We start from the raw sequence: 12,832 nt of genomic DNA on the forward strand, positions 1-12,832 counted from the left end.
GACAATCTTTTTTGCGTCTAACTAGTTAGAAAGCAAGTCTCTGTCATCTGTTTGAAGTTGTGGGATGTTTTTGTGGAGAATGGGCTAGTGAGCTTTGGTATTTAAACAGGACTAGCAGTGAAAAGACAAGCAACAAGGAATATAATAAACTTGCTTCGGCTTGTACATCAGCTAACTAGAAGTGATTCTCTTTCTAGACTCAGAAAGACTTTGAAGAATCTATGCAATGCTGTGAAGTTTCAACGCTAGAAAAGGTAAGCCTGTCCATTAGTGTCTTAAAAATAAGACCAAAATCCCAATAACCTCTCCTAAAGTTTGTTATCCTTTTTTTTAGGACCTTGCTGTCAGTGAAGTCAATGTCCTAAAAGCTAACTTGAATAAAGTTGTATTAGAAAATGAACAGCTGAAATTAGAAGTAAATGAAATGAAGGCGAAACTGAAGGAAAAGAGAGAAACAGAAGAATTTGAAATGCTGGAAAAGCAAACACAAAAAGAGCATGAGGTAAGGTGCACTGAAATACAGATAGATAAGAATTCTGTATACTCAATTTTTTTTTGAAGAGTTAAGTCAGTATACATCTACTTGGATGTTTATCACAGGTGGTGCTAAGTTGCACTCAACAGCAGAACGAAAGAATCCAGGATTTGAAATGCACTTAGTGTAAAACTCATATTTAAACTGTGAATGTTATTTAAATTCGTATTTCATTTTTGAATTTTAACTAGAGGAAGTCTAGTTAAACACATGTATATATTTGTGTGTATCCACACTATATTTTTTGTGCGCATGTATGTGTAATACATGAATGGTCTAGATTTCTGCAAGAGGTTCTCCCTTTCCAATGTGTAATAAATGCGCTATTACTAAATAGGCTATAGAGTATTTTGAAGTTAGTGAAGTGTGGCTTAATAAGCATACTCGTTTCTTGTATAGGACAGTTCAGTGAGTTACAAAGATCAGAGCGATGTCAGCATTATCTTGAAACATTGTTTAACTCGGTCATAATGCGAATGGTGATGTCTGTAAAAGGAAAAAATAAAAGCTGTTTTGTGCCACAAAGTCAGAACATTCTGCCTAGTGGATAATATGATACAGGACATGCAGACTTCCAGTTCCTTTCGCCTCCTCATGCGTTTTGTGGACATCTTTTTTTGTCCAAATGTCTGTTTTCTTTCTATGCTCTAATTCTGTTACAAGTAATACGTACTTCTACTTAGGCATTACGTTCTAGTTGCCCAAGGGCTAGTCTGTCAAATAAGTTACAGAAGGAAAAGAGACATTTGAGGTATTGAGACACGGGTGTACTTTATTCCATTTCTTACTGTTGAGGGATTTTTGAAACAGCAAAGATCCCACGGCTTGCCGCAGCTGAGCAAACCAAGTCCCCATGACAGTGTTCCCACACTGCCCAATTGAGGAATTCAGAAAAATATTGTTGCCAGTAGCTGGCTTCAGGGACAAGGTCTACGTGACTGCTAATCACAAGGGGGTTGTTTTCCTGCAGGTGGGGTTGTTTTCTTGTAGTTGTTTGTCTGAGTGCTTTTGACCAATAATCTTGAGTGAGACACTATCCTCCCGTTTAAGTTCACTAGAAAAGTCAGGCTATTCGGGTAATAAAATGGAGCATGATCTGACCCTACTGGTGTCTGTCATGTCTTCGGCCGTTCTTCCTGCAACATCTTACCTCATACCTTTTCCAGAAGGAGCTGATTCTTTGCTGTGTTGGCTGCAGACTGGTTGTACGCCCTAGGCTGTTTCATATCCTCTTACCATGATGCTAAGGTTGAACTGAAGTTGCATCCTTTCGCCCTGTTTCAGGTTACAATTTAACAGCCTCACCTATTAGTTGTGTTCCCCACAAAAATGTATAGGTATATTCTGAAGCCAACATTGAACAAATTGTGTTAGAATTGTCCCTGAGAAACCTGTGTGTCTACTGACAAGTAGTCTAAAGTACCTTAAGTTGCAAGAACTGCTTTTTGAATAAATCCTACCTTCAGATCCATATCTGAAGATACTCCCTAAACTGTAAGCATTTGACACCTGTGTAGCAAAGTAATTACAGCATAAGTGACAGGTCACCTACTTTGCTGAGCAGATTTGGCTGAAATCATCAATTTCAGCCAGCAGACACACAGGGGTAAACTCTACTGTGAATAATGACAGGAAGTGACTTTTAACAGGTAGTTTGATACTGTTTCTACAGCTCTCCTCTGACCTGAAAATTACAGGTTAGGTTTCCTCCTCCCTATGCTTGTAGCTTTTCTCTGTAGTCTTCTACTTGTGCCTCCTTTCAGAGGATGCAACTTGAACATGTTTATGGCTTGCTTGCTTCACCTCAGCTCTGACACTTCCTAATTCTTGTCACTGAATAGATTGCATTAGATAGCTGCGCTGTGTTGTAAAAAGCTGCTTAACGTGACCAATCTGAAGTTTCATACCTTACAGATTTGTGCATGAAATGGCTTTGATCACATTGCTTTCACTTCTCGAGCTGTGTAAAATTAAGTTGGACTTGAAATCTTTCAATTTGCTGGGAAGCGGAAATGGAGCTTTGCATCTTATCTATCAGTTTGAAAGGGTGTAGCAGCTTGCTTTGTACCTGTTTAAATACATATTCATGTATATGGTTTGCTAACTAACAGAAAAGAAAACATAAGGTAGACCTTGCTTATTTTCGTGGCGATGGCAGCTAATACCATTGGTTGTGGTTGCTTTCTAACCTCCTCTGCAATTTTGCTTTAATTTGCTCCACAGACAGAACTAATGCATGAAGTTACCAGCCTAAAGAATGTAGTTTCAAATGTGGAAGCGCACAATGTAGAACTTGAGGTGAGTCTGTCTCAAGCTTGCATGCAGTAAGGCTTCTATGGAATGTTGTTTGGTTTGTGTTGGTTATACTCTTATCTACTATGGACAGTCTAGACTTACAGGGCTCTGGTTAGTCTTACCAGCTGTAAAGGGGATATTTATAAACTCAATCTTACATAATAAGCGTTACTAAATTTTCTGTTAGATTTCTACCTGAAGAAAAAAAAATGGAGCTAGGTTTTCCCTTGTGGTTTTTTTTCCCTTTTCTCCTGTAACTTTTAGGCAGAAATAAGCTCCAAATTGGAACAGCTGAAAGAGAAAGAGAACAAAATAAAGACGTTACAGAATCGTGTGGAAGAATTGCAGAAAGCAGGAGTGGAAAAAAAGGACGCATGTGTTTCAGCTGTAAATGTGAGTTTTCTTCTGGGGTTGCGAGGCTATGTTGGATGTTACTTTGTTGGGTATGGGTTAAATATAATTATAGCTTTAGTGTGGTTGAAATCTGCTGTCAAGCGAATTAGCTATTTTTTGGAGCTTAAAACACTGATTGACTACATCAACAGTTCTCCTGCAAGAAGCTTATTTTATACAGCAACGCTCTGGTGAAGTAAAGCTATGGGAAAGGTTGCACTTCATCTAAAAGGAACAGTAGGACAGAGCTCAGATAATGAACCATGTTTGCGAAGTCTCTTCTGTACTTTAACTGTATTATAATGATCAAGTTTGCTTTGTTATGGCCTGTTTTAGCTTTTTTTATTATTTTTCGTCTCTTTCAGAGAGATTTCACTAAACTACTTGAGGAAGTTCAACAGTTGACCAAATCCCTCTTAGATAGTGAAGCTATAGCCTTGGATGCCAAAAAAGAGTCTTCTTTTCTCAGAACTGAGAATCTGGAGCTGAAGGAGAAAATGGCAAGTATTTGTTAAACCACTTTTGTTGCCGTACCAAATACGGTTGAGGTACTGTTGTCTTACAGTCAGTAAATACAAGATTTGGCTAGTGACTCGTGCTCCAAGTGATGTTTTCACTCTGGAACTTGTGGAAAACAGGTCTTAGGAGAAAGATGAAAAGATACTAGAGGCTTGTTGTGCAGGAGTAAGCGTGCAGTCTATCAGTATGGAGAGAATAAAGCAGTAGTGTTTGGGGAGTTCCTGGGACAGAAGACTCCAAGTCTGATTTTTCCCAGGGAATAAAACAGTAAGATGAATGCAGGAAAGAGGGGTGGACCGTGCTTTTGAGCTTTGATGGAGTAAAAATGAAATGGGGAAAGCGGTTATGGTTCAACCTCTAATGTAAGGTACATTTTGGTTAGTGCTCTAACAGGAATTAAGCTCTTTAACCACGACTTGTGTTGTATTGATCATGATCAAAGTTGTTGAGGGCAACAACAGGAAATGCGATGGGATGCAATGTTCAACTGTTAAACAAGTAGGCTTGGATTTTGTGTGTGAACTGCATGTTGTTTTGTCTTCCTGAAGAATGAACTCTTAAGTAATTACAAGCAAATGCAAAAGGATGTGCAACTCTATCAAAGTCAAATAGAAGCAGGAAAAGCCAGCTACAAAAAGATGGAAGCTGACTTGCAGAAAGAATTGCAGTCTGTATTTCAAGAAAACACAAGGTTAACTTCACTGATGGAGGGTAAAGTTCCAAAAGGTACTGTTCAGTTGGAGTTGGTGCTCTCTTCCCATCCCTTGCCCCTTCTCCCTTTCCCCACTGAGGTGGGTGGTAGGGAAGATTTTGGCTCTAATGTTTTCTAGACTTTAATGTCTATGACATTCAGAGTGCATTACGCCTCTTCTGCTTAATTTAAAACCTGCTTTTCTACCCTCACACTTTCTAACCTAAATGTGTTCGTTTTTCTAGATTTGCTTTCTGTTGTGGAGCTGGAAAAAAAGGCATCTGATATAAAAGCGGAGCTAGAAAAAGCGTTGGAAGAGAATGCACTCCTACAAAAACAAGTAAATGAGCTACCAGAATTTCAGTCTCTACCAAATAGTGTTGAGATGCAGCAGAGAGAGATAAACAAAAAAAATTCTGAAAAAAATCAATTTTTTCTGGAGCTGGGCTTCCTTATATTCTCATTATAGAACATATATTGTGTTCTTTATATTGTGCTTCCCGAGTTACACATTAGAGTATCACACATTAGAATCTAATAGGCCTCTTAAAGACAAAAGTAGTCTTGAATCAAATAACATGACATTCTTCAAAAAAAAAAAAAAAAAAAAGTCATTAAGGTGCTTTCCCTCAGGTATCTGATACTTGCATTCAAGAAAAAATCAAAGATCACATGCTGAGTCATAAAGTCTGCTAGAACTAATTAATGTCAATTTCTAATAACTAATGTAAATTTCTAGTACAAAGCTTGCTTATTTGCCTTGCTATAGCTAGGAGTATTAATCCATTCTTAGCTCAGATATATTAAACAAAAAAAGTTTTAAATGTCTAAAAAAACCAATTAGTTTGTCTTTTTGAACCCAGTGGGGCTTACCATCATCCCTGTTGTTCAAAGATTTCTTTGGGTTTTATTTTGTTGGGGGAGTGTCCGAAGTCTAGCACCATGCTGTGCTCTGTGTTTTGCCTATGTTTGTTTCCAAAGCCTGCATATGGAGACGTTTTGTTTTTTTCATTATATAGTTGTGACAAATACTGACTTAGAAAATGCTGTTGATGTTTTCTTTTGTTCGTAGACTCTCGAAAAATGTGAGGAGCTACGCTTACTAGAACTGGAAAGAGAAAAGCTGCTCTCTGAGGCAGCTGATAATGAAGTTAAACTGAAGCATATGACTGAAGAAATTGGGAAACTGAAAGAAGATCTAGCAGATGCACAGCTTAAGTATGAGAACTCCGATCAGGAATATGTAGCACTTAAGCAGCTGCATGAAGAACTAGAACTAAAATACGTGGCTGCGTCAGAGAACAGCGAACAAATGAAACTCCAAATAGAACATCTATCTAAAGAAGCAGAAGAGTCTGAAACAGCCTTGGACGATGTGAAATTGGAGGTCAGTGTCATCTTGATCCTTTAGACATGTAAGATACAAAGAATTCTTCCGCAGTATTAAAATCACTTGGAGAAGTGATCTTGAATGTATAAATAACATTGCAGCTGAAATTCTTATAGCGTTAGTGGATATTACTTGTTCTTTGCCAGATGTGCAGTCATAGGCTTATGCATAAAAATGGCCCTTCATGGGGAAAGAAACATGTAGTTTACAGCAGGCTGTGTTCTGTTCTCTAGTTCTAATTCTTCTTTTCCCATTCTTCAGTTTATTTATAGGGCAAATCGTATTTAAGTTTATTATTCAAATGTTATTTATTATGAAAATATATTTCAAATATCTAGCTACGACTCTCTGAAATCGTAGAAACAAAGCTTTCTCCTCAGGGAACCGTTTAGGATTCTGCTTTAAAAGAAAGAAAAGGGCAGATCTTTCAAACCAGAGAAAACCACTGCATTAATTGGGAAATATAAAGGTGGGGGGGAGGAACATCCTTTAGAAGAAAAGGAAACTAAAGCTGCATGTATTTCTGACAAGCCTTTTGGTAGTGCTCTGGCTGTCATAATCAGCTACAGATTTGATTGCTTCCTAAGCTAGGCTACAGTGTCGTGTGTGTTGTGTTTTAGCAAGGCTTTTCCTGCTAGGGAGAAACCATCAGAAGGTTTCCAGAAACGGTTGCCTATTTAATGTGGGCCAGAATGTAAGTGGAGGCTTAAAGTGAAACAGTGAAACTTCTGTTCTTTTGCTGAAGAGTGAGAGGACGCTATCGTTTCTAAGTTAATGTGAGTCTGTGAAAACATGTATGTAACATGCTGTTTCGCGTGACAATGAAAGTGTCGGGTGTTTCCCTTTACAAACCAAAGCTCTCTAACAAAATGAAAGAGTTGGAAAAAAAGACAGCAGAGCAGGAGCATCTTCTTGGTGTAAGAGAGGATCTTATTCAGACTCAGCAGAAGCTAAATGAAATGGAACAATTGAAAGAGCAAGAGAAGATTATGGAATCGAGATTGGAGGCCAAGGATTCAGAGTTACAGGCAGTTCTTCAACAGCTTAGTGGATGTCGGGAAGAAATAAAAACTCTCACTCAGGAAAGAGATGACCTGAAACAAAGAGAGGAGTCTCTCCAAGCTGAGAAAGACCAGCTCAGTGAAGATATCAAGGACACTGTTTCAATGGTAGGAATTCTGCCTTTACTGAAGTGGACTGTACATGTTAAGGGGAAAGAATATAAGAACGGTTATGAACAATATTGAACTACATAGGGGGGTAGGAGAGTGGAGTTTTTTGTGGAGCTTTTTGTTTTTATTCAAGGAGTACTTAGTAATGTGGCAAAATACCTCAAGCTTCTCTCTTGTGGATTTTCTTCCTTTTATTCTAAAGAACATTTTAGCGCACGAAGAACTGAGAAATGCACAGAGTTCTTTGAAGCAGTCCCAGGAAACTGTTAAGGAATTGGAGAAAAGTCTTTCTGAAAAAGAGTCTCAGATGCTGAGTGTTGAGGAGACACTAAGGAAAACCATCAGTGACCTTGAAAGACAGGTGAGATGATATATCATCATTCAAAACTTATATTGGAAAATGCTTTTAATAAGTGTGAAAATAAGCCTGGTTAACGTCCCTGCAGTCTCTTCCGCTTGCCCTTAAATTTCTACTCCTTTGGCAGAAAGCGTGTGACAAAGGTGTACTGTCTGATCCAAGCCTTCGCAGCTTGATGCTCTACAGAGAGATCAGCATCTGCTGATGTACGCTCATAAATCTGTGCTTAACTAGTGTGTTCCAGAGCTGCCGACCTGAGTGGTGGCATTAGATGACAAACGGAAGAAGAGACGAGTTGCCATAAGCTTTATGGTTTGTAACACTCGGGTCCCAGTGAGAAGTCTAGCAAGTGGTTGTAAATGGCAGCTGAGCTCCAAACACAGAGCAGAAAGCTGATCCCATGTCTTCATGCTTGGGTACAACAACTTGCAAGGAAGGGTGCTGAGAATATTTTCTTGTGCAGTTGCTTCAGTGGCAATTGCTTTGGCAGGACAACCTGTAATACATGAGACTGGCCTTTAGCCTGAAGTAAGTATATCAGCTGCCAAACCCAGTAAGTCAGCGGTCATTAATTCAGTATTTGCACGGTTGTTTTTTTGTTTTTGAGTGTATGCATAAAAATAAGTGAAGCGATCCCCTCTTATTTGGCTTCTTCCTCCCAGACATTTTCTAAATAAAATGTGGCTAGTTGCAGAAGAGAGTGCTTAAAAAGTTAAAGTTTAAAACAGGTGACAGAAAGGCCAAAGGTCGTTCCGTATTTTTTTCCTATTTTAATTACAGCAGTTTAATACTAGAAATGCTGTAGAAGAAGGAATCAATTTTTTTTGTATTTAAGAAAGTAGTTCAGAGAAAGAAGGTCAACTCCTGAAAGTGCAAGAGGCGTTGAAGGAAACAACTGAGCTGAAGCAGAAGGTCAGATGTAGTTCTGCAAATGAAATCAGATTTCTATCAAGGTTGGGCAGCCCATGGCCTCTGCAGACTTCAGGTTGAAAGGGTTCAATAAATGTAGTCATAAAACTTAATTAAAAGCTTTTCCTTTTTTTTCCTGTATTGCATTTCAAAAGAAAGCCGTAAAAATAGAGGCAGTGAAAAGATGACCGAATTGCAATTTGACCTGTAAGCTACAACCCTTTATAACAAAACATGCATTAGTACTGAAGGGTAGCACGTTAGACATCAGTGCTGCTATTTGACTTCAATTTATTTTAAGTCTTAATTTTTTTAACGTTTCTCTAATAGCATGCTGTCTTTCAGCTATGTGACTCTGCAGATACTTAAGCAACTAAATGGCAGTTCAGTGCAGCAAGTTGCAGAACAAGCTGTGTATAAACTTAGTGTCTACTTGCTTTCATATCTGAAGCTACTGGGTCTTTAAAACAAAAACCATGAATGCTTGTTAGAATCAAGCCTGTCTGCTGCAGATACAGTAATGGAGTTGTTTTTGTAGAATGATAGTGGATTGTAAATTTTGACACACTTCTGCCAGTGAGATAATCAAACTTCAGTGCTTCTAACTTTTAAGCAAAATTGTTTTCATCCTTTGCTTTCTACCTTAGTAAACTAATGGGCATGTCTTGTGTAAAATGATCCCGTTATAAGAACGCGTGTAGATAGATAATGCTTGTGAAACGTGATCCAGTAGCACTTTTCTTATATCAGCCTGCTTACTGGGACACAAAAAAATAGCATGGTAACGTTTTTTCCAAACTAACAAATGCTTTCCACCTGTGCTGGAAATGACCAGCAGTATTAATAACAGATATTTGTTCTTTCAGCTGGCTGAAGTAACTGAAAACCTGACTCGTGTCTCTTCTGAGTATGACACGCTACTTGCAGAAAAAGAACAGGCTGAAAGAAGAATGAAGGAGCACGTCTGTCCGGAGCCTGAGAAAGTTGCTGTACTTAATCAGGAGAAAGAAGAACTGCAGCAAATGGTAGAGGTCTCTAAAGCAGAGAGAGAGCAGTTAGAGGCTAACTGTCAGGAAAGCAAGAAGAGAGTATGTATTTAAATCTCTTAATCTTTGTTTGAAAGACACGTTATGCTACTATATTCCTTGAGTCATGAAGCCTGTTCAGTGTCTCTTCCTTTCTTCATTTGTTCTCAGAAGCAGTAAACTAAATGTAGGTTACTCATCCAATCTGGATCTTGGAACTTGTTTCTTAATTTTATTTCACCACCCCTTTGGTCACTGTGCCACTCTGGGTTTAGCAACAGTTGTTTGCTGCCTGATGGACAAACACTGCCCAAGTTTCTGTGACATTTTTCATCTCCGGTAGCTTTGCGTTTAGCACCGAGCAGTGAAGGTAATACGAGTTGACAGAAATCAAAGGGCTGAAGTCTCCTACCATTTCAGTCCAGGATAAATTGAACAAGAGAAATCTAAACCTGGAAAAGAAATGATCTAATGTATTTCTCCTTCCTGATGTCTTGTTCTTGGGGCAGAGTCGCACTTCAAGGTTCCAAGTATTTGCCTGAAAATGTGTTTGTGTTGACAGTATTTCAGACAAACTTAACCTGAGGTGCGGCCAACAAAAATGGAGCTAGTAAGTAGGTAAAAGGAAGTCTGGTAAATCTTTCCTAAGAGACTTGCAGAGCCTTTCATAAGAATTAAAAGCTCTCATGAATTTGAGCAAACTTCAGATAGTCTATCCATACTGAAGAGACCAGAGATCCTAACTGTTCCAAAACCTAAAATCAGTGAACTAAGATGAAATCTTCAGAGTTGTAGATCTTGCTACAGCACAACTTGACAAAACATTCCCTTAACTGGTAACAGTAAAGAATTGTAAGTAAAATTTAAGGAAGACATACTGGGTGATCAGCCATGTCACGCTTTGTTCTGCAGTTGTCAGAAGTTCTGACAGAAATGGAAAGTCTGCAGGAAGAACTAAAGCATCATAAAGAGCAAGCTGCTATTCAGAAGAACTTGATAGCAGAAGGAGAAGAGAAACAGCAAAAGACTGAAGAAAAACTAACTGAAGAAATAAACAGACTGAAAGAGAAGGCAAGTACACTAACAAAAGCAACTCTTAAAGCTGCTTTAGAGAATGTCCCCTGAAGGACTAACGGGAATAACAGCTACCGACCTATTTTAATTTGTACTGTTTTGCAGGTCTGCTAGGTGAGTTTCTGCTAGTAGACCGTGACATCCTGTTGATAAATAGCACGTGTTGATTTTGTATTGTTTTTTCTACTTTTGTAGATAAACGCGTTGAGTGAGGACTTGAATTTGGTAACTAAGGAAAGGCAACAGCTGCTGGGAGAACTAAAAGAGAAGACTGAAAGTGAAAACAAAGACAATGAACTTCAACAACTAGAGAAAAGATGTGCTGTGTTAGCATGGGAGAGAGATGAGTTTGAGGAACTGCTGGAAGCTGTCCAAGCAGAGAAGAACAAACTGGAGGTTAACCTACAGAAGAGTGTTGATAAGGTGCTTTATCTTTTGATTAAAGTAGAACAACGATAAATGTTTAGGAGAGAAGGCTGGCTGAATCTCGAAGCTGTTTTTCAAAACAGCTGTCTTGCCAGTATTAGTGTTGTATGTACAAATTGCAGATACCGGTGTGCTTTGATTTCTGTCTTGGGGAATTGCATTAAGGATCTGTGCGAAGATGTATTCTTTCAAAAAATCTGAGACTTCTTTATTTGGGAAGGAATGAAGAACCAGAAAACATGGATGCAACTACCCAAATGCTTAATGGGCATTTCTGTGAATTTGGTGGTGCGTTTTGGAGTTCCAGAGCTGACGCTGAAACAGACCAGTTCTCTGTGTATCTCTGTTTTGCTTCTGGATAAAGAGTAGCTTCATAACAGAGCCCTGGAACAGGTTGCCCAGGCTGGCTGCGGAGTGTCCTGTGGAGACATCCAACACCTGCCTGGATGAGGGCCTCTGCAACACGCTGTAGGCAACCCTGCCTGAGCAGGGGAGCTGGACTAGATGATCTCTAGAGTTCCCTTCTGCCCTCAGCCACTCTGACTTTGTAATGATGAAGACGACAATTGAAGTGGTTGGGTGGTGTCCATCGAGCAGCAGTCTTTGTTCAGAGAGGGAAATCACCTCGGTGATCTGTAGTTGATTCAAATCTGTGGTAGGCAGAGAATCTTCTTACGCGTGCTACCACTATTTTCCAATTCATCTGTTTTAGTGTATCTGTTGCCTCGCTGTAAAGCTTAAACTTCATTTGAAATTTGGAAGTCTAGTGAAAGAAAATAATCAAAGGTAATTTAAAAGCATTTTTGGCAACTGTCTGACCGAAAGTTGTTCCACGTTAGGTCTAGAATTTATTTTCTAGATGGTTCTCAACGTGAACCCCACTCATGTTAAATCTCTGCTTTGTGTTCCTCGTCTCTGAAACAGGGATTGCAGAAAATAAGTCAAAGCGTGTTTGTAGCATACTTTGTATACCTGACACAGAATACTGATAAATCGTCAGTATTCTAAGTTGGTAGGTTTTATTTAGGAGAAACGTTCAAAGACAAAATATGCAACTTTTTAAACTAAAGCAACTTCTGTTTCTGTTAAGTATTTTGACTCATATGAAATATTGAATGGTCTGGTGTGTTAGGAGTAGATTCAGCTAATATCTGAGTTTTGATATGTTAAATCTCTTTCTGTTTTTACTGCAGCTTGTTGAAACAGAAAACGAATTGAAGCGGCAGCAAGAACTCCTCAGCAATGAGAAGATCAAAGCTGAAGAAAGGGAGGAACATCTGTTAAAGGTTCAGAGGAGGTCAGAGATTGTACAGGACAGCCTAACAAGTAAGGTGAGGAGCTTAGGAGCTTTGGTTTTTAGCTAGCTACTCCACAATTATGTTTTCTGATGTTTCATCCCTGATGAGCTAAGTTTTTGCTCAAGACAAGTCCAATTGAATTTTAAATTGTCAGCCTATCAATGTTGTGTGACATAAGCATGAACACGAGAGAGGATTTGTAAATGTTTATTTAGCGATATTTAGAAGTGCCATCCTGGACTCATGTCAACCTCATAGCCAGCTGGGTTGGCTGCTCCACTGGAATGGACACAGATTTGTCCAACTTGTCCAGGTTTGATATGATGGTGACTCTGTATGTGTTGGTTGAGACTTTAAAAGGCACCACATAGGCTGTTTGAACTTCAGTGGGTTTCGAATCCTTGGTGCTTTGCACGCTTTCAAACTGGCTTTTATTCAGCAAATACTGCCGCTTGGCTCTTCCCAGCTCGATCTTTCTGCGGTTTTCATTTCTTTGCTTTTCACCTGCCAAACTCTTCCTTTGTAGATCAAACAGTATAACGAAGGATTGCTTCAAGCTAGCGTATGTGTTGTTGATCAAATGATTAGAACAGATAGATGGACTGTGGAATTGTCTTTGTCTCTTGCTAGTTTTTCAATTTTCCTGAAACAGTCAAAATGCATTTAGGTTACATGTTTTCCTCTTGCTTTAGTGGAAACCAGAGTTGACTAGAGTAGAGCTCTCTGGATGTAATGCTATTTCTCTTA

At 39.0% G+C, this 12,832-nt stretch overlaps 1 protein-coding gene across 6 annotated transcripts in view; it reads left to right on the forward strand.

The window, feature by feature from the left end:
• The window catches only part of LOC101802220 (centromere-associated protein E), a 57,901-nt gene that overhangs the window by 34,303 nt on the left and 10,766 nt on the right, over positions 1 to 12,832 (forward strand). For 5 of the 6 annotated variants that reach the window (XM_072036959.1, XM_072036953.1, XM_072036955.1 and 2 more), the window contains exons 16-29: positions 198 to 254; positions 335 to 502; positions 2,759 to 2,833; positions 3,095 to 3,223; positions 3,589 to 3,723; positions 4,291 to 4,468; positions 4,679 to 4,773; positions 5,506 to 5,820; positions 6,681 to 6,992; positions 7,198 to 7,356; positions 9,129 to 9,350; positions 10,200 to 10,358; positions 10,557 to 10,784; positions 11,981 to 12,118. In XM_072036959.1, the coding sequence (XP_071893060.1) occupies positions 198 to 254; positions 335 to 502; positions 2,759 to 2,833; positions 3,095 to 3,223; positions 3,589 to 3,723; positions 4,291 to 4,468; positions 4,679 to 4,773; positions 5,506 to 5,820; positions 6,681 to 6,992; positions 7,198 to 7,356; positions 9,129 to 9,350; positions 10,200 to 10,358; positions 10,557 to 10,784; positions 11,981 to 12,118 (2,370 nt within the window). The remainder of the gene's footprint in view (positions 1 to 197; positions 255 to 334; positions 503 to 2,758; positions 2,834 to 3,094; positions 3,224 to 3,588; positions 3,724 to 4,290; positions 4,469 to 4,678; positions 4,774 to 5,505; positions 5,821 to 6,680; positions 6,993 to 7,197; positions 7,357 to 9,128; positions 9,351 to 10,199; positions 10,359 to 10,556; positions 10,785 to 11,980; positions 12,119 to 12,832) is intronic. The other variant, XM_072036958.1, reaches the window with a different exon arrangement.

The sequence above is a fragment of the Anas platyrhynchos genome, chromosome 4 (genome assembly GCF_047663525.1).
Source record: "Anas platyrhynchos isolate ZD024472 breed Pekin duck chromosome 4, IASCAAS_PekinDuck_T2T, whole genome shotgun sequence".
Lineage (NCBI taxonomy): Eukaryota > Metazoa > Chordata > Aves > Anseriformes > Anatidae > Anas > Anas platyrhynchos.